At 41.3% G+C, this 27,643-nt stretch overlaps 1 protein-coding gene across 3 annotated transcripts; it reads right to left on the bottom strand.

Annotated features, from left to right (window-relative positions):
* Positions 1-568: 568 nt before the first annotated feature.
* Positions 569-27,062, bottom strand: P4HA2 (prolyl 4-hydroxylase subunit alpha 2). 3 transcript variants are annotated; one of them, XM_041482088.1, is made up of 16 exons: positions 27,031-27,062; positions 25,722-25,832; positions 20,235-20,327; positions 18,462-18,558; positions 17,103-17,254; positions 15,514-15,651; positions 14,455-14,694; positions 12,710-12,921; positions 11,575-11,751; positions 8,055-8,125; positions 7,727-7,826; positions 6,736-6,789; positions 4,194-4,259; positions 2,037-2,105; positions 1,544-1,640; positions 569-808 (listed from the first exon to the last, which is right to left on the bottom strand). In XM_041482088.1, exons 3-16 carry the CDS (start codon positions 20,314-20,316, stop codon positions 738-740), a joined length of 1,626 nt encoding a protein of 541 aa, XP_041338022.1. In that variant the 5' UTR covers positions 20,317-20,327; positions 25,722-25,832; positions 27,031-27,062; the 3' UTR covers positions 569-737. The 3 variants fall into 3 exon arrangements, with proteins under 3 accessions (XP_041338022.1, XP_041338023.1, XP_041338021.1); XM_041482089.1 differs by lacking the exon at positions 4,194-4,259 and adding an exon at positions 4,328-4,387 and having other exon boundaries at positions 26,974-27,032; XM_041482087.1 differs by having other exon boundaries at positions 26,974-27,032.
* Between the last annotated feature and the right edge of the window lie 581 nt (positions 27,063-27,643).

Genomic DNA, 27,643 nt, shown 5'->3' with positions numbered 1-27,643 from the left:
TGTGTTGGCTTGAGGCCAGTACTCACACGTTAACAGAGCAAAAGGCCAAAGGAGAATCACAGGGAAGGATTATTCCCAGCCTCCCTGAAGGGCATGACAAAACCCTCCTCCAGTCTACAGAAGTAGATTAAGATTTGCTTGCAAAACATCCTAGTGATTTCCATATGTGCTGAGACAGAACACTGTCCAAAATTATGATGTATTTTCTACAGGAAAAGGGCAACAAGCCTTCAGAGGAAAAAGTAAAAGCCCAGTGTTCCCTAAAACCAAACACTGATGCACCAATGAAGGACTCCAAATAGAGAATCACTTTATGGAAAGAACATTTATTTTTGCTTTAAAACTTGTGATCCATAGAAATACAACAAAATCAACATGTACACAACTTTTTTTTTAAAAAAACTTTGGTTCAAAGAAATATTTAACATCAAAATCTGAGGTACAAAAGGCACAAGACCAAGCACCCAAACAGAATTGCTCACAGCACTGTTTGCACCACTACTACAGAGGAAGACTGTGGGGAGGAAGGCAGGGAAAATGTGGAAATAACTGCAACCAAACACATGAATGTGTACAATGCCATTTACTTTCTTTCACAGGTGTTACATATTTTATTGTTCTATTGTAGTAAAGTGCCAGGACTCTTGGAGAAAAAGATGGATCATTTCTTAGAAATGAACTGGAACAAACAACAGTAGAAAAGGAGACAGAAACAAAGGTCTGCAGCAGGCTGGAGTTCAGTCAACCTCTGTTCTCCCACAAGGTCTTAAGAATTCATTTCCTCTTTCATGAAACCATTTGTTTGAAACTGTAGAAACAGGGAACTGGAATTAGTTATCACCATGTACCCAGCATGGGTATCATCACAACCTAGATGGATACTTTAGGTAAAATCTTTCAGTTTGGGGATCCATGCTTATACTTCTCTACTCACCCAAGGGGAAACACATAGAGAGATGCAGAAGGCTGGGGAAGAAAGGATCTTCCCCAATGCACAATTCTGGAGCCAGCACTAACAGAGCAGTGTATCTGGGGCTTGTATCACTGACAGTCAGCATGCTCTGGCACTCCAGGGGCATACCTTGGAGGCTAGGGGATATAGGTATGGGAATAGATGATAGGAAGCTTGATAAGCTTTCAGCAGGAAGCAGAAATTCCTAATGTCCAGACACTCCCATTTACCTTAAAGGAAGCTCTCATCCATTGCAGCTCAAACTATGGGCAGATCTTTGTAGGAATAGACCTGATTCTAGCCAAGTGACAATTCATGTCATTCTGATGCTGATAAATTACACAAACCCAGTGACAGTCTTACACTTGGTGCTGCCATTGACACAAAAACTCACCAGAAAAACTATAGCTGTACAATGCAGCTGCTTAATACTTCTTGAGATCAATGGCAGGAAATTTCATTATGGCCAAATAACTCCAGTAACTGAAGGGGTATCCAGGTTATTAAAGGTTTTGTAAGAAGTCGGTGTATCCCCAGCTTTACATTCATGACCCTTCCTTCAAGATTTATTTCCAAAGAAGTATTACTTACCCCATTTACATCCTACTAGTACTGGACAAGCTGCATGTCTTGTTCTGTAATCCCCCTCACCACTTCTGAAGAGATTGTACCAAAACACTGCTGTTCCCTGAAAAGTGAGACCAGATCTGGATTAGTCAGAACCTAGTCAACATAACCAGGTTAAAGTAAGGGGAGGAGGATGCCATGGATTCAGCTGCAGGCAGCTGGAAGCACTTCAACAGGTCACCATCAACGGCACATGAAAAGCTCTTAGTCCTGTACAGCCACGTTCAGAGTACAGAGAAACTCTACTGAACACAAGTTTGCTTTGTTAAGAACAGCTGTACAGAGAAACTGTTCACTTCACACAATGCCAACAAAGGGAGATGCCCTTTGTTCTGCAGATCACTACAGCTGCAATGAACTGCACTTGTCACATCAGCTGACTGACATGGACTGTGCTGAGGGAGAGACAGCAAGTGGAGAGAGAAGGAATAAACCCAAACACATAAACAGACTTTACCTTCTTGGGCCATATTGCTGCCCCAAAATCTGGGAAAACTGTAGCTCCTCCAGCTTCTACATCACTCATCTGAGAAAACAAAGTCCACAAACTGTACATTTACAAGGTTTTTTTATACAATCCCACAAACTAATATATCCCAAGGCCTGATATTTCCACTTGCACCTTTACCAGCAGCACTGATGAGGAGGGTACATTTCAACCAGCACAAACTGCAGAGGAAGCAGTACCTGCTGTTGAAACATTTTATTTCAGCTGAAGGCTTTTGTCCATATTATGTATATCTAGATATGTATTTCCTAGATTATGTACCCTCTGTTTCAAATAGAGGTTGTGTACCTGCAATGTTAATAAGCTAATACTCTAGAACAAGAGAAGAGGACTTCAGAGTAAGCTGGTTTCAAGAATTTCATTCTACTTTATGATCCAATTAGGAAAACAAGTGTCTGTTAAACCACATATTTCCTTGTAAATTGAAACCATGCCTTTGGAACTCATTTTCATAACTTAGTTTATGCATCTTGGTCAACCACTTCAAAAACTACACAAACTATTAGAAAGCTTCTCTTTCTGCGCTGTTTCTGTGCTGTTCACCAACAGTCTTAAGCAATTTCAAGTGCTTCAGGCAGCTCAAGCTCCAACAGCTACAGCTATGTGACTAAACAAAACCATGTATCTTTATGCTTTGCCCTCTACAATGGAATAAATTTAACCCTATTGTATTCATCAGTAACAATGGATTTATTGTAAATTCTAGACTTGACTCAAACCCCGAAGTTTCTAGACATGTTCCCATTAAAAATAGAACAATTCAGTAAGCTTTGGCTCAGATTCTAATTAAAAGAAACAAATTAGTCAGATCAATTCCCACCAAATTTAAGAACTACTATTAACACACTCCCCAAGTCCCCACAATCCCTTGTAACTTGGATTTCTGTTTAAAGCAGATGTTATTACCACTCTGGTGTCCTCCTGCTTGGTACAGTAAAAGGGCATCAGATACCACAGGTGCACAGGTTTTTGCCCCTTCCAACTAGAAAGCGTGTGCATGCAGCCTTGCAAGTTAATACACGTCTTAGCCACACAACTACTCTTTTTAGTAAGGCTGGTGGTACATGTATGATGTGTTATGAGTTCTACATTAGACAAACAAGGGCAAAGTGCCTTTGACCATGTACAACTGGCAGAGAAGATGTGTATTGTTCCTTCTAAATCAAAGCTCATCCATAATTCTGAGAAGCAAACAAAATGAAGATTGGCTCAATTTAGAACTAAAATATCTTTGCAGCAGAATATTTCACAGCTACCCATCTTACTCCAATTCTTGTTTTGAAGATTATATCCCTCTCTGCCATATCAACTTGAAAGTGTTTCTGGTTTTGTTTTGAGCTGCATTTCACTCTCAAAATATGATGTCAGCAAACAATTTTAAATTTCTGTGATATTTAAACTGTATCACTAAAATCTTAATTACAGAAGATGAGATGATCCTAAAGGTACAGGCTGATAGATAAAATAGTGTCAGAAGACTACTGTGAAAACAAAGCCATTATTCCCATGGCAGCTGTTTAAGATTCCAGTGTACATGGTCTGTGGGCTGTGCAATGCATGCAGCTAATGAATCTTTCAAATCTGCACTTGTAACCTAGCTGCACCAAGTTTATCAGCTCTGCCTGCCTTTGTTGAAGCAGCAGCTGTGCTGAGCAACTGAGCAACTCTGGCTTTGCCACACAGCTGAGGAACAGGATCACAGACCACAACATCACGTGCTGTCAAGCAGTGGTGGAAAAATATGACTGCCTCACATTAAGTGACTGCTAGTCAAGTTCTCCAAAAGCATACCACATGAGTACCCCACGTATTTCCCTCTGAGAAATTAGCCAAAGTCTCCTTTCCCCCACGGAATCCACTTAAGTAAAAGATTCCACAGCAGAGTGACCGAAAGGAGAAGAGGGCTCCTATATTAAAAATTTTCTACTCTGACGTTAAATACCACCAAAATTCTATCAATTCAGATGGGACAGCACCTGATGCTTGCAGGAATAATGAAATCCCTAGTGCCAGATGCCAGGAAATCTCTACAAATAACCAACTGCACAAGCTGTAAAAAGATGCTGCTAAAGTTACACTCAATGCATAAAGGATCATCATACTTACATAGTTTAAAAAAGTGGCCACACGATTTCCAGTCCCTAACCGCTTGAAAGCATCTGGCTCATCTTTCTATAAAATTAAATGAGAATAACTGCACATTTCGAGCTCCCAGACAGCAGACAGACAGAGGTACTTACATAGTTAAGAAACGTCGCTAGCCTATTTCCTTCCGATTTGAGTGTGCTGTCAAAGGGTCGCTGCAACAGACAACAACTTTAACCCGGGTTCCAAACAGGCTCTCACCAGAGCTACCTACGTGCAGCTCTGCAGAGATCCTCAAGCCCAATTTAGAGTTGGAATAGAAAGGGGACAAGTGATACAGGGCAATGTTAAAGCCATCACAAGTTGCAGCCAGGGTGAACAGCTGCGTGCACAGGGCACTTGGATGCGACAAGGAGAAGCTGCACTGAACAATTCTGGAGGGAGAATAGAAGCAATGCTTTCAGGGCCTGTGGCACAGATGTTATCCAAGTAAGGTCAGCAACAGGCCATTATTGTTCTGGGCACTGATCCAAAGTCAACAACTGACATGAATACAAAAAAATTAATCTTCAGTAGGCTTTAGACAACAGAGTCTTGTAAATGTAACAACTCAAATACTGTCATGAGAAGAGCAAATGCATGTTTTGACAGCAGACAAAACTATAGAGTAGTTTCAGGTGGTTGCCTGTCTAGGACTAAAGACCACATCAAAAAGATCAAATTGTCTTTAGTGTGTAAAAAACACTGAGTTTCATTTGTTGAAGTTGAGATCACACTGGTGCCAGTGTAGAAGCAGAAAGAAAATACAGAATACCAGTGTCTTTCCTTGAAAAAAATGAAATTAGAAATTTATTTACATTGGTAATAGTCAGGAAGTCATTCCAGCCAGGAGACATCAAGCCGCATTTTTACACACAAAAGCAGTAATGTTCAACATTTAAAGAAAACAATAAATCAGTATTGAAAAAGACAAACAGCAGGGAAATCCACAGTGACCGTGTCTAAGATGCTGTAGTTCAATCTGCTTGAAGCATATTTTAATAAACAAGTTGTCTTTCCTGAAATGTGTTCATAAAAAACCTCAAGACTTGCATATGTAAATCCAATCCAAAAAAGCCAACATAAGAACGAGATACAGAGAATTCCCTGGTTACTGCCACTGCTGTGAAACCCAAATCTAACCACGAATTTCTGAACTTCAACAGCAAAAATCTAACTTGAACAACCAATAAAATCTCCAAGTTGTAATGTGCAACTCTGTTTGAGAACTGCAAGGGAATAAAAAGCTTCAAGGCTGATCAGAAGCTGCAGAGACATAGCAGCACCTTCATTTTAACACAAAGTCTGTGATGCACAGAGAGCCTGCAGGACCAGACTGGAACTGTGGCAACCTCTGCAAGTGCCTTGCCTCAGCTGACAAATGCAGCCAAGGTTATGTTCCAAGCAGAGCTCTACTCCAGCTCCTAATCCAAAAGTAAAGTCCAGAGCGGCCAATTTGATGCCTGAGGTCCTTGAGTTCAAAGGCTTTGAAGAGAATTTAAGAACACTCGCCCAACTCAGGAAACTAAGCAGACTTGAAGTTAAGAGGAAAATTCTCAGAATGGGCCAAAACTAATGAATACAAGCTTCCATAGTGTTAAAACTCAGATTTTTTTTATTTTTTAAACAGTGCTAAGTTGGGAGGCTTCAATTCTGCTCTCAATTATTGGGTTGTATACTCTGGCTGCAGCAATCCCTCCTACCAGGTAAAACCACTGGGACAATCTGAATTATGCCAGATCCCACTGAAATACCACAGAAACCAAGGCATCAAATGGATTTTATATTTGAAGTTACCAGTCACCACAGCTCTTCATTATGCTTAGCACATCCATGAACTTGCTGAGGATCATTGTAAAGAATCTGCTCTTCTTTTCTCCCACAGCAAACCAGAGCTGTTCTTTGCCAGGCAGAGCCCTCTAGTGCCTCATGAAGACCCAGCACTATCACCTGTACATGCAACCTGTGCTGGAGCACTGGCCTCAAAACCAAGCCAGGGAACTCTTTTCAGACCCCAGTGCTGCAGCCACTCTCAGGGGTCTGCCAGAAGGGCTGTACAACCCACGAGGATTTCCATAATGTTTACTTTTCAGGAGGAAGGTGGAAGGAGACCACTGCAGTCAGCTCCTGCAAAATGCTTTAAAGCACCCAGCAAAGCAGGGTTTGGACAACATCACTGAACTCAGAAGCCTAATGGAACAAGGCAGACTCATAACCCAGGGCTTGCAGACCTCAGTTTACAAATAAAACAATGCAAAGAGCACATTCAAGTGCTGCATGACTCTCTTAGTGTCTCTGTACTGTGTAAGGAATCAAGGTCCCAAGCAGGGAGATTTGTTCATAATCCTCTTGAACTTTCAGCATCAGAGAAGGCAGTGCAAAGGCTTTTCAGAATTCATAATCCATCCATGCAACAGGGCTACATATTAAATGCTCTAACAGAAAACACTTTCAAAAGTTCTCTCAGACCAAACTGTTCCCTCCTCCCCACCCCACTAAGAAATAATTGCAAGTGTGATCTTACCCTAGAAAAATCAAAGTGTGGCTCGTACTGCCCTCCCATTCCATAGTTGGCAACCTACAGCACGGAAGAAGGAAGCACATAAATATGTATTGAACTGCAAGTGACTGCTGCAGAATAGCACTTGCTCTCAGAAACTCAAAGCATGCTCTGAGAAACAGCACTTTGTGGCAAGATGATTATCTACAGTACACTTGATTTATTTTTAGATTGCCGGAACTGAGGTACACAGATGAGAAACAACTTGAGTGCTTTTTCCCTTTTGTAGTTTGAGGATTTGTACTTATCACTACAACAGCCTGCTTAACATTCAGCAGCAATAGTTTCACCACATTCTTGCTTCCTTCCTCTGAAGGAAAGGCAAATTAAAGTGTGCAACTCCCTGTGAGTTCAGCCTAGGGGACAGAACTGGACTATGGGCCACTCATGTATGATCTGCTACACACTAATGCCTCTTCAGTTTCACAGAAAATTACCTTAAAAGCACCTCTTCACTTACTTTACAGTCACATAACATACTTTAGTTACTCTGAGGCTGTACTTAATGTGTCTCCCAGACCACTACACAATTACCTGGTTTCTATGGATAGCCTGTAATCAAGAGTATTTCTATCAAGCTCTGAAACAGGAATTCAAGGAGCAGGGAGGAAGAGAAACAGTGAACAGACTAACATACAGCTATTCTGGCAGTGCTGTACTACTGGCACTCTTCTTCCCAACAGCCATCCAAAGATCAGAATTCATATGAGACTATAGCAAAAAATACTTGGGTCTTAGAAACATTGAACTAGGACAGAGAATAAGCTTTTGCAGACTTGAAAAATAAGCAGCAGGCATTTCCCTCAGAACAAACTGGAAAATATCAGATTCCTGCATGTATTTATCTTATACTGCTTTGGTATCTCCACCCTTCTCTGCCTGGCATACACAGGGAAAACATCTGTCTGCACCTAACCAGCAGCTAATTCCACCAGGATGAAGCCAGTGCACCAACCTGCAAGAGCTCAGCTGTTTTCACTGTTAACCCTGTGATCTGCTGCATTCGCTGATTCACCTTAGCCACAACAGGATCATCATCTTCCTCCAACCACGAGCTAAGGGAAGGATAGCAACACATTATTTTACAATGCCAATCACCACATCACACTTCCCATGTCAGAAGGATTCTTCTGCCCTTTGTCAAATGGCTAAAAGAGCCATTTCCCATGCATTTGTTGGGAAAGCTTTGGTTACATGCAAAGCAGTTCAGGTTTTCAGACATAGGTAGCAAACAGCAGCTGTTAAACACAAAAACCTTTAAGCTCAGCCTTCCCTCTGCTTACCTCTTGGATACTCTGTAGCTAGCCACTGTAAGGACACCGGTTTTGGGATCACGTACTGTGGCTCGTGCCAGCTGTGCCAAAAAAAATCCCAAGGGGGAAGAAACACATCAGCTACAGGATAGAAAATTTCTCACATCTTACCAAAAGCAACACCTGATTTGTCCAACTTCAGCAGCCCACTGGATGAAAGAGCTGCAACCTAGAATATGATCTGATTTCATGCTAAAACCACACATGCAGAAACACAAGTACAATCCATCACCTGCATTTGATCCTGGAAAAAGATTCTGATGGACTGCACAAGCCATGATATTGATTAAATCCATGAGTTGCTTGCTTTTTTCGAACAGCTGGAGTCAATATTAGCAAGAGGGAATAACAACAAAAGTTAACAACATATGAAGTTCAAGTTCCTGGCAAAGAGAAAATCATTGGATGTGGACTGAAAACCCAACCTCATTCTCACATGTAAAGTAACAAGTAAAAACTTTTACAGAACAAGTTACAAACTATGGGACAAGAAAATCCCCAGCTGCAGAAAACTCCCAAAGACAACTCTCAACATTTCCATGCTCAAGTTTTCCAGCTGAAAGATGCCTGGAACATCTAGTTCTGATGAAGGCAACTCTGCAAAAACACAGCACACCTAGACATTTTAAACATTGAGTATCATCACATTTAGGCCATATGACCAGATCTGTAGGGAAAAAAAATGGAACTTGGCAAAACTGATAGTTTGCTGCGGTGTCAGAGTGACAGATGACTGCTAACAATACACCAGCTCACTTTGGTTTCATTCTTGCAGCTGAGAACAAGAACTGGGACACTCTTTTCTTTGACTGTAAACTCAGACCACATTTAAATTTAACTCCTGCCAACCACACACACTCTAAATCATACCTCTTTTCTTTCACTTAATTATAGGTCATAGAAGGCCTTTTTATTTGCATCTTCTTCAGAGAATGCAGTCATTATTTCCTTCATTTTTCCTCCAGTAAGTCTCCAGCCAGTTTTACACTCCATGTCAGCTGTCTTGTCCCTATACAAGAGTTCTTGGCACAGCTGTTGCTGTAATTCTGACTCACTGTTATTTTGTTCCAGATTTCGCCTGTATAAATTATAACAGAAGAGCCAGGCTGACTGAATGTTGTTCTTCACTGGTACAGTGAAGCATAGCTTTGGGGATATATATTTTGCTTTCCAGCCTTTTCATTCTGCTGCCATTTTCAAGCTTGTATATGCTTGCTTGATTTCTACACCTAGCATATCATCTAAATAAATCAGAACTCAAATAAGCCTGACTGCTTTGATATTATTTCCCATCTGCTCTGATAGGCAGGTTTCTTCATTTAAGACACACAATCTACATCTCAGTTGATATAAGCAACTGATAAATGTGAAGCTTCCTCTCTCAGGGTGGAGAAATCAGCCTTGTAAGAGGCATTTTCTTTCAAAAATCCTAACACCCTTCATTGGCCAGAAGCTTCACTGACTGTTTCAGAGTCTGTGTAGTTTAGCAAGCTCTCCATTGTTATTTCCTTCTGAAATTCTGCACTGCTGAAATCCCGTAGCATGAGCTCAGATATTCATGCCTCCCCACTTCATGTCATATTCTTGCCTGTTCAGACATTCCTAGCTTGCAGGTAACATTAAGAATTCTGGGAATATGTTTCTCAGACTATGATGACAGAACCTGCCTCAATGCCATCCACATCAACAAAGCTAAGAATTTTCTTGACCCTCCCCAGCCAGTTCTGATGAATTGCCTGAAAGCTCGATCTACTTTTTGGAAGTGGAATAATAGTGATTGCATTTTGCAACTCAAAAAGCAACTCAAGTGCAGCTACTCCCAATCACATACAGATGTTCCTTCTCTACAGAAAGTATTGGCAAGTGTAAACTGCAGATAATATTTAAGTACTTGGACTCAAAAGTAAAATTTTCTTGCAAATGCATTTTAGAATAAACAAAGTGGTCACCTTTCTGAGCCTAAAATAAAATAACACTTCACAGTTCTGTCTGAAAGCTTCCATGATTCCTAATAAAATTTCCAGGCTAAAATTAAGCTGCATTTATTAAAGACCATCTCACCACAGGACTTGCATTTTCTAGTCTTTCAGTAATATTGCAGAAGTTAAAGTTATTCCTGCAGCTGAACTATACATAGGTTTAGAAAAGACAACTCATAAGAAAATGGCTGCTTTTTTAAAATTGACAATTTTCATCTGAATCTTAAGGCTATAATATTTACCTACTCTTCTAGGGACTGACTGCAGTTCTACACTACACAGATTACATGAAAAATTCCTCTAACATTAGTAATATATGCAAAATTCAGAGACCAAGCATTAAGACTTTCCATAAAACTTTGAATAAAAAAAGAAAAATACCCAGCTGTCTTTAGACAGTGCTTTATTTGATAAAATAGATTAAGTGATATGCTCTATGTGAATACTTCCATTTTATCTGAAGCTCTTGAAGTTTTCTACTATGATGTAATAGGAAAAATTCTCCATTTAAGGAGGTGAGATTCCTCACTGAGACAGGAGTGTTCAGCCAACACTTCCCTAGCTGGCTGGTAGTCATAGAAGGCCAGCATCACAAACATCCCAAATTATTAATGATCTTGGGAAACATCAGTTTCTCAATTGTTTCTGACTATTTAGGCTTACATTTAGAAATACTTACAGAAGGGCAAGTCTTCACTGGAATTTTAGTACCATATTTTATAGTGGTAGCCTGAAGAGTGCTAAAATGAACCACTCCTCCATAAGCAAAGATTTGTTCAGTTTTACATTCTGCTCAGACCTGACAGAAAAACTAAGGGGGTGTATACTACTATCACAGTGTCATACTATTTTTTGCCAGAAAGGTGACAGGCAGAAAATTCCACCTCCAGAAAAAACAGATAATTACTAGCTTTGCATGAGGTAGCTGCTTTTTTTATTTTGTGCAGTCACCAGAACTCATCATGAGTAACAAGAAACATCTATGGTTTAGAACAGAAGCAGTGGATTCAAGGATGCCAGCTGTGCCCAAAAAAAAAAAAAAAAAAAACACCAAAAAACAAAACCAAAACAAACCTAAATCTCTAGGTATTATTGTAACACAACTTACATTTTTTTCTTTTCACTTCTCTTGAGATTTGGGGTTTTTAAATTTCATTTAAGTTTGGCTCCAGTTCAAAAGGCAGACTCAAGACATTGCACACCTACTCCTATCATTTTAATTCAGCCATTTATCTTTTCAAGTCTAGTCTCTAATTTCTTAAATCTTTCTAAGCCATTTACTGAGAAGTTTGCATAATTAAGTGCAACAATGCATAAATACCTTTGGGAGCCTGGGCTTTACAGTCCTACATCACCAGGCAGTTTCAAAATCATTCCATTTAGGCTCACAGCTGCAGTATATCATCTGTAGTATGAAACCAGTCTTTCAAATCCATAGCTTAGTCCTTGCTAACAGAGACTGAGGCATGGAATTAGCAGTCACTAGTGAGATGGAAAAAAGGAAAACTTACCCTTGGCTTAGCCAGTTGTTTAATTTTCTCAATTTCTTCATCAGACATGACATCATAGTATCGCACAATATGAGGACTGTCCCATTCATCTTCTTCTTTAAAGGGAGCTATGAGCAGATGAGGGTTTCTGTTTCCATCATGGTACCTACAAAACAGCCTTTTTTGTCTTCGAGGTGTCTGAAACAAAATGCCAAACAAAGCATTGTTTGCTCAAACACTTTTCTTGAACTTCAAACAGGTAAGACAAGAAGATGAGCTTCATTCCACACACATTGTAAAAGCCGTCAGGTGACCAGAAGATACAAGAGGTAAACAAGAGTGATTCTCCAATTCACTGCAATTGAAAACAAGGTATCCTGCTCTAAATACCACTGAGCAGCATCTGAAACACTAACCTTTAAGGGAATTAAAACATAATAGGTTACAGATTAATAACTACACAAGCAGTGAGCTGTAAAAAAAAAGTCTGGTTTTCATAATTAAGACTATACAGATGAAATAAATTGGTTCTTTTCCCTGGACTAAGAATTGAAGCCATGTTTGGTGAGAGGTACTGGAAATCACTTGGTGAAAATAGTCACTCCAGAAGAACATGTCTAAGATGCAAAAGGGAAGGAAAAATGCGATTCCTTGAGTGTGGTAAAGCATAATCAGCTCTCAGGGGAAAAAGCCTCCTTTTGTATCTGTACAGCAGACTTTGAAAAAACTGAGTAGACAGACTGAGGAGAATCAATTTTCAACAACCCTTAAGAGGTACAGCTAAGAGTTGTTTGTGTGTAACAGCTAAAGATTGAGAAGCCAAGATATAAGATACAAGCCTGGACAGAACCAAACTTAAACTTTTCTTTAAAAAAGAGCTTCACAGAAGGAAAAACAACATGTCCCGCAAGCTTGACCATCCTTACGCAAAGGCAGCATAGTCAGGAAATTCTTGTCTCTTACCATTTTCACAGGTACAGCTAAGAGTTGTTTGTGTGTAACAGCTAAAGATTGAGAAGCCAAGATATAAGCCTGGACAGAACCAAACTTAAATTTTTCTTTAAAAAAGAGCTTCACAGAAGGAAAAACAACATGTCCCACAAGCTTGACCATCCTTACGCAAAGGCAGCATAGTCAGGAAATTCTTGTCTCTTACCATTTTCACCCCTTCACCTCGGCAAAGGGCCTCATAGATATCACGCTCTGGCAGGTAGTCAAGAGGCCTCTCATAGGCTCCACTTTGCACCACAGCTTCTGTGGTTGTCACAGTCTTGTTTAGTGAATTTTCTTTTTCCTTCTCCTCTCTTTCCTTCTCCAGCAGCTTCTCAAAGTATCGCAGATTACTGCCTGCTCTCTCATGAGTGCTATCTACATTGGCAGAAAAACAGATTTTTGCAAACTCAGGAACTGCTTGTACAAACAAGTCCATGTATGAAGACAGCACCAATTCTTCCCTTCCTAAAGCATTATCAGGTGAACAAAAGCACTGGCTTCAGTCTGCACCAAAAATCCACACTGGGAAGCTTCTGTCTTTGCAAACGAGAGCTGCACTAAGGATATAAAGGAATCCTTTCTGGAAAAACCCATCATAAAACTTGTATTCCAAAAAAAAAACACAAGTTTTTGTTCTTCACATTCCTCCTTTTCTCTTTTCTGACCAGTTCTACCCAAGATGAGCAGATCACCAGAGACGAAGGTAGCCCACTTGCTGTACCACTCCTTTCACCATGCTCCCCACCCACACTGCACAAGCACACTTCAGCCAAGTACTGTGATGGAGTCCAGGCACAGTCTTCAGTCCCAAAGACTCCTCTCAGGTTGGGAAGCTCTGAGCCCACCTACAGCATCCATCTGTAGCTCTAACAGAGTTATATGGGAGGGAGCATGGATCACTAGCATCTTTGGACATACTAGTGATTTATTAATGATGATGGTAAGAATCAATAATCATCATCAATAGACTAACTTTACCCCAGATAACTAACAATTCCTTGTACATCTATGTTTCTGGATGCAACTACCTACAACAGTTTCTTTCCCTTCTGGCCTTCCCAGCTTTACTGTGTTTATCTCATGGAACCAACCCAAAAGCTCACTCCAGTCACCACTCATTAGAGCACAGGGTAATAGTGGCCAGATAGGGAAGTTGAGGCCAGAGCAGAGGAAGCTGCTGCTTTCAGAAGGGACTGCCAACTGTGTTCCACTGTTTGCTGCTGATAAGGATTTGCACTCTGTTATCAGTGCTAAACCCCTAGAGCTAGATTCAATGCATATTCATAATATTGTAAATTTTAATTTCAGAATTCTAGTTCTGTGGAAATTAGATTAATAAGTATTTTTCAATAGGAAGGTTTCACCTACTCTCAGGATGCTGCTAATATCTAAACAAGGGAAAAGTAAAAACAGTTCAGAAATAAAAGGAGATTCTAAGAAACTCAGTTTGTTCTGAATATTCAGAAATAAATACTGTAAGATCTCAAGCAAAGTATTCCAGCATCCATGAGTATCTGCACTGAGGAACAAAGAGGTATATGTAGAGTCAGTAGGACTTGACAGAAGGTCCAGCACTGCCTACGTCTGTGGTAGCCTTGATCTCCAATTGAGACAAGCAAGGCTTTAATCACTGCCAAACACAGTATCTCAGTGCACTCCAGCAAAACACACAGGCAGTGAGTGCAGTCAGACACACCGGGGCCTTGGGTAACAACAGCATGGACCATAAGACAGCTTCTTAAAGATACTTCATGTATAAATAGACTTGTTTCCAGGACCCACATTTATTTTAAGTCATCTGTCAGAATATCTTTTCTAGTCAGCTCACCAATGTGGATGGCCACAACTGCTCTCAGCTCTGCTGCTGGCAGCACTTCCCAGCTAAAGTAATATGGTCTTTGCTCTTACCGAGGGATATCAGCCGCCTGGTGAGCTCCATGGCTCTGTGCAAATCCCCAAACTGGAAAACAGCATAGCTGAGATAATCTAGGATCTCTACTTTGCTGACTGCTGTATCCTCCCCCTCATCGTGCTGTTTTAAGGCCTGCTCCATCCAGAGCACAGTGTGGTAATAGTCCCCGTCATTGTAGGCTGTCTTCCCCATGCCAAAGCAGTCACCAACTGTCAGGAAGGATCTGTATTTTGTTCCTAAAAACAAAAAGACAGCTTTCAGCAATCCACACAAGCACCTTTGCCTTAAATACACAGGACACATTGAGAAGTATCTGTAAATACACACTTATATCATCCAAAAATATTTCTAAGAAACAATGCTTTGACAATATTTTAAGTTCAGTACTAAAGTGGTCACTACCAGAATTAAAGAGTAAACTACCTTAATTTTATTCTAATTCATTCCTTTGGAAACAAAGAGAAGTTAACAGAAGTTACAGTGGTAAGTTGTTGTGTTTTCTGCTGTAGACAGAGGAAGAGCAGACTAGCATCACAACAGATTTCACGTAACCTACAGATTAGCACTGTTAGATGATCAGAGAAGCCTGACTACATGCTGACGACGTGCACAGCCAGCTTGTTTGTCTTCACTGTAAATCTGTATTTGTGCGTGAGCAAGCTGATGTTGATTTAAACAAACTGGGTGTCCAGTTGCTCCAGCTCAGAAGATGCACAAGTAAGACTTAAAATTCAGTTAATTATTAATGGCTATTAATACTTCTGACTAAAAACATTTTGTCAGTTCATTTACCCACACACCAACAAAGCCTTTTCAGTTTGTGAACACCACGCTGGTAGCTGATAATCTATGTAGTAGAGTAGGTGTCTCATAAGCAGCAGCAACAAACATTCATCAGGACTCAGCTAATAATCAAACACCCAATATCTTCAAAATTTTCTGCAACATCTGTGGCAAAACCAGTTAATCCTCATTTTAGAAAGGACTTTTGGAGAGAGTTTGAGGATGTTACCACTTTCTTCCTGTTAAAGCCAAGGAGACTTCAGTGCACTTACCTGGCAAGTTCCCTCGAGAGAGGGTTTCAGGATCCAGTTTATAGGTGTCCTGCAGGCGCATCAGAGCCTTCGCCGCTCCGGTCTCATCTTCCTCAGTTGGAAAAAACTGACGCTGGATTGTGAGATTTGCAATAAAGCCTTTGCGGGAAAAGGGAAAGATGTTACTTCCAGAGCTTGAATAAATACCAGTACAAGATTGACACAGAAGAGGAAACATCTACTCTGGTTTGAGAATTGAGTTTTAAATAACCCAGATTTAAAGCCTCTTATTAGGCTCAAAAGTTATAAACACATTGTTTTCTGTCCCTTTTCAAGAAATATGGCTCATGAGTAAAAAATAAATAATAAATATCTACACTCAATTTTCTTGTGCCACAAAATTACTGATGCACAATGTGCATCTAATGATCTTCATTGTCCTGTAATGTCTCTGACACCAAAACTTATTATTTTCATCAAATCTCCTGCAATACCCATAGAGACAACTGATTTCAGGTTGTAGTACTGGTCAATGATCTCCAACTCGGTATTCCAACCTCTAAAGCCACAAGAGCTTTTCAAGTCTCAGTTCCAGGGACAGAGATCCTGCTCCAGGATCCCCTCACTAGCACAGGGCCTTACTCAGTGAGAGAATTAAACCTGACAAGTAAACCAGGTGGTACTCAGAAATAAAATTAAATGCACTAGGTAAACATATCAGGGTTACACAGCAGGTTGGTTGGGCAGAAGAGGGAGCCATCAACTGAAGGAAAACAGCCCAACCATTTCCAATCATACAGCAAGCCAAACTGGAAAAAGAAGCCTTTAAAAAAAGAATTAGCGACAGACATACTCTATAGACTTAAGTATTTTATTTCCATTTAGGGTAACTATTCCAAAAGGCAATAAAAGCCTTGTCTGGAAAAAACTGTCAAGTACCTAAACTTTAGAATATGCAGAGTAGCAAGGGAAACCATGTGGTGTTCTGCCTGAAAAACACAACCTCCTCTTCCTCACTTTCCAAGAGTCCAGTAAAAATAAACCTCCACTTAAAAGAGGTATGCAAGCAAATTCAGACAGACACTTGAAAAAATGATGCAAACCCAAGGATTAGTACTGGAAGCATTTGATTTAGAAGGATAGGTTTAGAGATAGCAACCATATATTATCCCAGTTTGACAGACTACAGCATCTGCCAACTCCAGTGCTGATACTTGTATCCCCGCCAGCTCAATATGGGACTCATTTTGATTCTCAATCTTATTCTCAATCTACATGGTCAAAAAACAGTGATCATCAAGAGAAGCAACAGACTGGGAAAGCAAATGAAGCAGTCCATATACAAGAGAACAATAACACTCAACAGTTACCAGCACAGCTTTAAGCACGTCCCATTCTCCCTTTTTCCCCCCAAATAAAACAGTTTCTGAGTCTTGACTAAGACATGTTTCAGTTGCAAGTTTCACTCACTTGGGTAATCAGTACACACAAGTCAAGTCCTTAGCTGCTTTTTAAACAAACTTGGCAATAATATTTAAACCACAGCCAAGCTTGTGGTTTTCCAGGAACACAAGGCTGCCTCCTGACAGCAATCCCCTGTAACTCCTTACCATTTGTTGTATCCTGAAGAACCAGGTTTTCCAATTCCAGCCAGTCAGTATTCAAACGCTTCACAAGCTTGTATGCATTTACAGGGTGTGCCAGATACCCTTCTGGGTCAGAGGCTGATTTGCTGGTCAGTATATCCATTTTTTCAGCCCAGCTGGAATGAGAAGTGTGCACATGATTTAAGAAGGAAGATGTGCATTCATAAATTGTTCTCAGGCATTTATGACATTATGCACATCTTCCTTCCTAAATCAAGATGTGTAATTCAAATGACACATCTAGATCAAATTATTGCTGCTTTTACTATCAAAACTGGCTTTCAACCTTTCAAGTTCACAAGAATAAAGTGGGGTTTTTAAAATTACAGTAAGTCTCTTTCAAAGGGAAAATATTTCCCTGCTTAGTATTTAAAAGCTAACTTCAGCAGGCATGCATCTCAGTTGTAATGAGCCTGAAAACCACCAGTTTATTCACAGATTGAATAGATATTCTCTTAACCAATACTAGAAGAGGATATTGCTTTGCCTCCGAAGGGCAACTTTTCAAGAAAAAGAACATTTTGTGCATATGTGACCAGAATTCCTATCATTCCACTAATCCATAGCCCTATTCTCATCCTACACTCCCAAAGGAAGGGCAGATTGACACACACAGCCTCGAGCTCAGAAGTCCTTTGGAAAGCACAACACCTTCTAGAGGCACTTGGCTCTTCTGAACCTGGACCTCATGCAGCCTTTCCTCCAACCACATCCTAGTATATATTGCTATTGGCTAGAGGAGAATTAACAATATTCCTACGTAACACAAAGGGTCAGCTGTCAGCAAGAGCCTTTCAAGTGATCCAAGCAATCGGGACAACATCAGAGATGTGCTGCAGCCAGGCTGGCACCTGAAGAGAGCAGGGCAGGAGAACTGTCCCTGAGGGCAAAGCCAACACAGAAAGGAACCCAGAGATTTGGTGAATGCCATTGGCACACTTGGCCCTTGTAAGCAGGGCTGATGGCATGACACAACAGGCAGCACAGAACACTGGCACACAGAGGCATTCAGCCCTCATGACAAGACTCCTGACATGACTCTGATGTGTCCTCTCTACAGGAGTCCTGTGATGGTACAAGGACAGGGAAAAGTAGGGAGAGCCCACCTGAGCACCATTTCTAAAGAAGCAAATCCTAAGTGATATCTGAAGAAGGGACACTTGTATGTTAATGGGAATAAATTAAACCAAGTTAGTACCTATCCTGTCCCTGTGATTATCTACTGAAGAAATACCAACAAGATTTAGCATCAGAGAGTGGTGACAAAGTGTGATTGAACAAATGAGCCATTTTGTCACCCTTCATTACACAAATCTCCCCTACCTTTTAATCTGAGAGAGCTTTTTCTCTTCTGCTCGGATATATTCCTGTAAAGACTGTACCAAGTCCTTCTCCGCATATATCAGGTCTGTCATTTGACCTAAAAAGAGTAGGAGCAAATATTCATCAGTACTAAAACAGCAACAATTCTCAAGTGCACAGAAGACAAATCTTAAATGCTCCAGGGCTATTAAAACCAACACAAACAACAGACAAATTCAGGGTGTGCACTTCAATGCCTGTAAACCACAAAAGCTATTAGACACAGAGGTCTGGCATTCAAATGCTTCAAGGGGCTTTTAAAGTCCCAGTTTCAACAGTTCAGGTAGCTTTGCTCTGACCCTTCCTCTGCCTCTGAATTACTTTTAGTATTACAAGTGCAAGCAAGACAATTAAAAGAAAGGTTTGACACTCATACAGCTGTGGAGACAGAGCATCAAAAGATCCAAATGGTTGCCAGAGCATCTGTTCTACATATGGACACAGATTAGGTCATACTAACAAATTACTAGTGTAATCACCAACATAATTTAAAGTTACAGCTTTACAATATGGGTAACCATGGAAACAGCCTAACATTACACAGAGAGGAATTTCAGACTAATGTTCATAGACTCACAGACACACACTCCTGATTAGCATTAGTGGAAATTGCTAACATATTAGTCCTAATTGCTATGACAAACTTGGCTTTTCAGAGCCCAAACTGAAAGAACATTATTAGACTCATAAATGCAACCACAGCTCCAGCATTCCAAAGTAATTATGAATGAGGCATGATTAAGCAGATAGAAGGCAGCAGGATGTGCTATTTTCAGTTAGCAAAGGTTCAGAAACAGGTAAGTGTAAAGAGAAAGTGATCCCTCGTGGAAGCTTTGTATAAGATGCTACTTAACTTAGGAAAATCAGAAGCAGATAAAACATGTAGTTAAATGTTGTTCAGTCAGCCACAGGGCACGTGAGGAGCTTGGCAGGAGGACTCTGGCTGAGCAGTTCCACACAGTGGTGCAGAACAACCCACCAGGAGCTCTGGGCTTTGCCATTCAGAAACCACTCCACTGACTCAAAGGACATTCTGGAGAACAGCCAGTGGCAGTTAATCAGCCTCTAATGCCCGCGTGGAGGGGAAGTCCCCAAACTGCTCGACAGGAAAATGTTAGACCAATTAACAGCAGAAAACTCAGTTTGTGCTTATTTGAGGCTCTACCACAATCATACACAGTTGGATCCTATTAGAACACAGGAACTAAATTGTCATAAAAATCTAATTATTTTACAGATTTATTACAACGCAAATTCCTTAGGATTTACTCGGGCCTAGCAAAACACACAACTTAAGGGAGTTACTGATTTTTTCTTCTGACACCTAACTTCAACATTTTGATAAGACAGGAGATTTTGAGTGCTGAGGAAAAAAAATCTTCACATATTTACCACTTAAACTATTTTCATAACTCAAATTCAAGACTAAGCTTTCTAGCATAAGGTGGTGTGCTCTGTTCAAGATGACAACAGATGCACAAATCCTACTAGAACGCAGAGCCCATCTTATTTAACTGACAGAGGCCCCAGAGAAATTTGAATCGTGTTGGTCAGTGTTCCAAGTCAACCAACTGCAAACAAACTGCACTGATGCTGCAGAAGAGCAGCTTTTCCTAATAGAGACAGTGTTGGCCCAGGCCCACAAAGAAAACCATATGCTTCAGATGATAACTTCAACAGTTCTAGCAATCACAATAACCACATCACAACATCATGCACTGGTTCTTTACACACCTATGGAGGTAAAGAACTCTGCTTCTGTGTGCCAGATCAGGAAAACACATGGGAAGAACATCAGCTGCAGCCAGGGTTTCATCTTCCAGATACCTGTAAAAAAATTAAAAGGAAAAAGGAGGAATAAAAATAATTATTTGTGAGAAACAAGCCCAAAGCATTAATCTTTATCTCCAGTCATTTTAACCTCATGAAAATTTAGATTCTCTGAATTTTAATTAGTAAAGCTTGAAAAAACTTTTCTTCAACCAGAGGAGCTGTTACTTAACAATATCAAACGCTATCTTGCCTACTCTTTGGGATTTAAATGGAAGACACTGGAAAGCCCACATGAGAAAAGGGAAACTATACATACATATTGTGCACTGAGACAGTGAGAATAAGCTCTTTTGCAAGAGCAGTTCAGCACCTTCCATGTCAAACATAACTAGAGCTGGAAAATATGAGATCTACAAATTATATTCCAATAATAATAATAAAAGTCTAAACTAAATGGGTTTATGGCATTCTATAAAATTCAGTTATTTAAAGCTGTCTAGAAACACAAATAATGAGAAAGCCAAACAAAGAAATAGAACATTTTGTAGTTTAGAAGTGTCAGCAATGGTTGGAAAAGTTAGAAGTGAAATTTCCAGCTCTGCTTATTCAAGATGCATTATCTCAGCATACTGGCCTCTGGGCACAGCCCTTATAACTTCTGTATTTCAAAGGCTGTGCCAGTTTAGAAACCCAGCCCCAGAGAGGGATGTTGAAAGCAGATTGTTCCACTTCCAAAAGCACAGCCTGAGGGGTATGGGAGGAAAGCCAGTCTGAGCAGATGAGATCAAGTGAAGCAAGGGATGCAAGGGGCATACAGAAGAGCCTCCTGGGAGACCTGATGAGCAGAACATCTCCTCAGCTTCTCCAGGGGGTTTGTGAGGAGCACTGCACTGGGATCAGTCCACAGCTCACTCCAGAGCTGCCTGCCCACCAAGCAGGAACAGCCACCAGTGCCAGCCTCATGCAGGAGCACTGCTGCTCAGACATGGAGCTCTTGGCACACCCTTGCACAGTGTCAGAAGGGAGGTGACAACTCTCCACCTCAGCTCAGGAAGCAGTTATTACTTTTTCCTACTTAATGTAACTGGGCAAACTGGTGGCTCAAAATTACCACGTGCAACCCAGTAACTTCAAATACAGTAAAAATGCAACTATTGGGGGCAAAATCAACCTGAGAAAGGGGATAGGAAGGAAAAAAGGAAAGAAAAATACATGGAGTATCCTGAAATTTCAAGCAATGCAGCAAATAGGAAAGGAATAAAGATAACTCTGTAATTTGTTCCCTTGGGCTCCACGCATCTGCCTCCAAAAGATTAAATATCCACAAGGCAAAAGATGAAAAATGGATATTTCTTTCTTTCAAGACCACAGCACAACTGAAAACTCTCACCCTCAGCTGGGCTCACCAGTGCCACAGAAACAAAGACCAAATATACCCTCAGTGACACCACCACTAAAAATATTACTAATAGCTCTGTCCTCTGTTGTATGTTATCACATGGCAAGATGATTATTTTTAAAATATTCTTTTGATTGCTTTACAAGACTACATAGGGAATCACAATAATTTACCACAACAGTCTGGAAGCATGAGTAAGCAGGAAAATGTCTCACAGTATCATAAAAAGTCTCCTCCTTTCCCTCTTCTGTTTCTCACCCTCCTGCAAACCACATATTCCCAAACTGCTTGTTTAAGTTAGTTAAGAACTAGTACATGGGTAATCTGAGAAATGAATAAAGCTGAGTGAATAGTGCCATGCAGAGGTCTGCCAACATTACAAGCCACAATAAGCGATGTAGCAGAAAGCACAGCAAGTCAAGTGCACTTGGGAAGTACATTAATTTGGATATATTAAGCCTCATCTGTCCATCTGAATAGTCTGCCATCATTTAATGGAGTGGTTTTTTTGGATGCACAACATAAAGCCTGGGAGAACAATTACAAGTGAATATTCCAGTTAAAACAACTCTACACTCTCCTGCACCTCCTCACCATGTTCTCTCATGGCTGAGGAAATCTGCCAAGAAGTACTACAGCTACCAGCTTGTCTTTATAGCAGATCTGCAACAGCTTTACCATCCTACTCACTTTTACTTGAGTCAATAAACAGAGACCTCAGTAAAAAGAGAAAGCAGCTCTTGCTCAAACAAGCAGGACACCTGGCTGCAGGGTTGGCAGATTGTTTGTACCTTTTTTTTCACAGCTGTTACTGGGAAAACCAGCACAAATAATGAGTTACAGGAGGCTGAATAACCACAGTCTTGGCTGGCAGGAGTGTGTGTGCACAGCAACACGTACGTGTGCCCACCCCACTCCAGCTGAAAGGAGGGCAAGAGGGGCAGAAGGGGCATGAGCAGCTCATGCCTCAATAATGAAGACAAATGTTTGTAAAGCAGTGTGTTTATTCAAACAGAAATGCCAAACAACAAGCCTCTGTAGAACAAATACTGCCTATATTTCTGGCTTTTGCTTTGCAGGTTTTCTTATTTCTTTACAGTATAAGACCTCAGTGAATCATTACTCCTGTGGAAAGAGTGCTGTCAGGCTCAGAGAACACTGGCAGAAGGAAAAAAGTTCTAGACAAAATACACAAGGATGGAATTTTTCTCCACAGGTTAGACTGAATTCTTTATTAAATAAGCTTTCTGAAAGCCTCATAATCAACAAGATATAAAAATAAAAACCTGACCTATTAAAGGGAAGTCGCTTGCACATCTACCATGGCTCTCAGTTTCTCATTTGCTCTGAATTTCATATCCAGTCACAGGGAACATAGGCCAGCTCCTAGTCAAAAGGGAGGACTTTTTTCAGGTCAGAAGAGGAAACAAATACCTATTACATGCAGTGCCTTTAGGACTCAACTTCTGATCAAATTGATATGCTATGGTCTCCTTTATTCACCACAGTAGAAGAGAACTCCACTTGCCTGACAGCCTAACTAAAAACAGGGACAAAAAAAGCAAGTCCTTTATCCAGCTCCAAATTTGCACAGACTCCTCATGCAGGAAAATTAAATTAAGTGGAACCAACATAAAACCAGTCTGTACAACATAAAGAATACAAGTCATAACCTTTATTGTGGTAGATTAGACCAGAGTGTTACTTGTACTCATATGTGAACACTTTTTGATCACATGAACTCCAGAAAAAAAAACCAAACTAGTGTCCTTCCACTCCTCAGTTAAAGGTGACAGCACTGCCTCTGCTGTGGGGCTTCTTTAGGGAAGGGGGGGAACTGGGGTGCAATCTAACTGCTCCAAACTGCTACAAGCAAAGTCACCTCTTTTTCCAAAGACTAGGCGGGCAAAATTTTTTCAGAGCACACAGCAATGGTTTCTTCTAAGTCATTAAGGCCCTCTGGTTTAGTTCCAAGTTCACAGACCCAGAATTTGCTGCAGAGGAATAAAGCTTGTGAGACAAAGTATCATAACCAGATACTGTCAGCATCTGATTAAATACCATTTTTGTGAGCTACAGGAATACAACATACAAGCTGATGACACAAGTAAGGGTTACAGCCTGCCTCCTCTTCTGTGCTTGTCTGTGCTGTTAAAGACACCTGGGAAATCACTCTGAAAGCAGCTGCTTCCATATGTATCTACATTTAAGTATCATGGTGAAATCCAACAAGCAAATCCCTAATTCAAGATCACCTCAGGCCACTGATGAGCTCTTGGTGCACACAAAGTTGAGGCTCTGAAGTTTGGTCCATCCTCAAACAGCAATTTGAGGCTAGACTATTGAATGAGACAGGTCTGTTTGGGGCTCCTCCAAATGCCACTGTTTTCCAGCCTATCCTCTTGCTTGCAGACACACCAAGGAGTACTGAACTGGTGCTGCAGATGGCTTCATCCCTTTCCCCTCCACAAACAATGGAGCTTCACAAGTAGGCATTAAGCTGCTATCAGTACTGATGGCTGTAAATAAGGTTAATGATAACTAAGTGGAAAATGATATAAACAAAAAACCTCCAAGGCTGCTGACTTAATAAGAGCCAAAAGATAGGCTTAATTATAAACAGATTTTCAAGATGATGCCAAGGAGGAGCCTCTCTCAATATCAACCAAGAAAGGCAGCCATAAAACCATCCACTTGTAAAAGTATTTCAAGTCTTGCAGATTTGCACAGCACACGATAGGAGCTATAAAACGTTTTAAGTTATTAAATATTAAGGAAAGAAAACCTACGCTATTGGCTGAAGACTTTGAAACAAATAATTCAGAGCTGAAATTCATTATCCACATGAACTCAGATGCACCAGTGCTCAACCCAGCCCCTTCCTCCAGAGCACATTGGTTTTATTGCTCAAAGCAGCTTATGCCAACATCACCGCCCTTCTTTACAAAGCATTTTAATATGCATTTAAAACTAATTGTAATTACGTAGCAAAAACAGCAACGTGATTGCCTTGTGCTTCTCAAGGCAAGCCAAGAGAAAATGAGGAAAAGCTGTTTATTTGCAAGCATTAACAAGGACACAGCACAATCATGCAAAACTGCTGGCATTTCCTTTAACATAAAATAAATTATAACCACCTTAGAAGCCATAATCATCTGGCATAATAACCCCAGTAATTTTTTTAAGCCAGAGCAAAACGTTTCTTCCACACTCCAGTAGAGAACAAAACTGATGCAAGTCGAAGATTCAAGTGGATTTGCTGTGCCTTACTCTGCAAGCTCTGCCTTTATAAAGCAGCCTGGAGTCAAATCCCACAGTGTTGGTGAAAACAAAAAGACTCTGGGTTTTTTCCACTACAGCTTATTTTTTTTAGCATATCTAGACTGCACTTTATTGTGCAAAGGCCATAACTTTAGTATATCATCATACTTCACATAACTTGAAATAACTTATCATTTGCTCATATAAAGCATTAAAAGTACCCTCCTGTTCAGAAATAAGAGGAGTTCTTTTCATATTAAAAGGTCTGCTGTCAGTGAACTGTTTCTTTCAATTCAATTTAATTAAAATCAGGCATTATCTCAGAGGCTGATTCTATTCTAACATCACCCTAGAACATGCCCCTTTCCACATTCTGTGTTCTCATATCTCTGACATATAGAAAACCATGCACAAAAATCAGAACTAGTCATAGGAAAAATATCTATGTTTACAGCTTGTTTCTTTGGAAGTTGGCCAATGCACACAGCATGGAAATTATAAACAGATTGGATTCCTGACTTAAACCTCCAGTGAAAAATTTCTTATGCTAACTGGTAAACCCTGCTCCCTCTGCTGTTACTCTCTTTGAAGTGTGTAATTCCTGCACTGCTTCCCAAAGTATGATTAGTCACATTAAAAAATTGAATCCCAAGAAACTATGGCACTAACAAGAGGCCACATTCTTGTCTGTGAGTGTCACAGCAGTGCCAAGTTACCAATGCAGAATAATGTTCTGCTTGTGAAATGTGAATGCCAGTTATTGATTGCTATATATATTCACAACATACCTGTGGGAATATTTCCAAGTCCTTAATGCCAGAAAAATGAAATATTACCCTGGTAAAGATGGCCACAGCAGCCTTCCAGGTCCACTTCACACTCACAGAGCACCTATAAAACTAAAGAGCAAGAGGTTTTTTGACAAAAATGTCTTCTGGGGAACACTACTTTACTACTGAAGAAGACGGATGATTATTGGCTGGAAACACCAAACATCACAAAGTCAGACAGTCCCAAAAATAGCTTTTATTTACATATCCTCTCTCCTGCTTGCTTCCAGGTTACAAGGACATTCTTTGCTTTCTGAAGTAAAAATTACTCCTGTCTAGTCAAAGGCATGTTTTGCCATCTTATGACGAGCCAAGCTGCTGTGCCCCAGCTGAGCTGTGGTAACACTTCGGCAGTGCCTTCAGTTTTCACCAGCTGCTCTCCCCTGCCTTTGCACAGCCTTTTCCACCGAGGATTCGGTCGCTGCATCGCACAGGTCACACACAGCTGCCTGTGCTCTCCTGGCTTGTCCCCAGCTCAGCTGCACAGCTATGCAGGGACAGGCTTTTTCTTTTTTTGGTAAACAAAGCTCAGAATAAAACAAAATGAGACGTGAGCAGAACAAGTGGGGTTTGAACATCTCTCCGAAGCTTAAGCCATCGCTCGCTCTGCGCTGAGCCCGTGGCAGGCAGGGAACACGCACAGCCAGTTAATGCAGCTGGCAAAGTCAGCTGGCAGTCATTTAACCGGGAATGCCAGTCCTATCAAACCCAAACAGCGCGCAGAAGGGCAACAAGCCCTCCCACCGTTTTTGCGATGACACCTCTAACACGCATGATGTTTTGCGATCTCGCCCAGAGCCCGGCCCGCGGGGACCCGCCGACCCCAGCAGGGGAGCGAGGATCGCGGACGAGGATTCAACCGCGGGGCGCCAGGACTGAACGCCTGCAAAGCGCTCGGACCGCGCCGGGCAGAGGGACCCCCGCGAGTCCCGGGGGGCTGCGGCAGCGGGCACAGAGCGCTGCGGGCTCCGGCCATACCCGTGCCCTCAGCCCTGCTCGCCTCAGAGCGGGCTCCGGCCGAACCTGTGCCCCCATCCTCAGCGCGGGCTCCGGCCGTACCTGTGCGCTCAGCCCTGCCCTGCTCGCCTCAGCGCGGGCTCCGGCCGTACCCGTGCCCCCACCCTCAGCGCGGGCTCCGGCCGTACCGGTGCCCTCATTCCTGCCCTGCTCTGCTCTGCTCTGCTCGCCTCAGCGCGGGCTCCATCCGTACCTGTGCCCCAGCCCTCAGCAGGGGTTCCGGCCGTACCCTCAGCCCAGCCCCGCTCACCCTGCAGCCGCCGCTCCCGCCGCCCGTTCTAGAAGCGCCCCGGCCCTTCCAGCCCCACCTCCCGCCGGCCCCGATACACTTTGTGCATTAACATTTATTGGGTGAATTTAGAAATGATTGCATCATTATCCATGAGAGAAGCAAGCTGTGAGTCTGTGATGGCATTAAAGATATTAGTACATTTTAGAGACTGTAAAAACACCATTAGTCTTTAGACCCAATGATGTGAGTCAGAGCCGGATTCCTTACTCAGTTCTGGTGCTTCTTTTTTAACCTATTTTTACTATAGACTTCTTGCTCTTTTGTTAGGGAGAAATAGATTTTTTTTTATTCTCTTTTAGTAGAAAGAATTTAAAACGTGTTTGTAGAGGTGTGCTGGGTTTGTGTGGCAACATTTTGGAAGTGGGGGTTACAGGTGTGGCATCTGTGAGAAGCTGCTGGAAGCTTCCCCCCATACCCGATGGATCCAATTGTCCATTGCTGCTGGACCATGCTGAGCCCATTGGCAACAGCAGCTGTATTAATGTATTTAAAAAGGGGGAAAAAAACTGCACAACTGCAGACAGAGAGAGGAGTGAGAATATGTGAGAGGAACAACTGAACCTGGAGAGCT

This window comes from Pyrgilauda ruficollis, unplaced genomic scaffold (genome assembly GCF_017590135.1).
Source record: "Pyrgilauda ruficollis isolate IOZ18807 unplaced genomic scaffold, ASM1759013v1 scaffold57, whole genome shotgun sequence".
Taxonomy (NCBI): Eukaryota; Metazoa; Chordata; class Aves; order Passeriformes; family Passeridae; genus Pyrgilauda; species Pyrgilauda ruficollis.
This window is presented reverse-complemented; position numbering and strand designations above follow the sequence as displayed.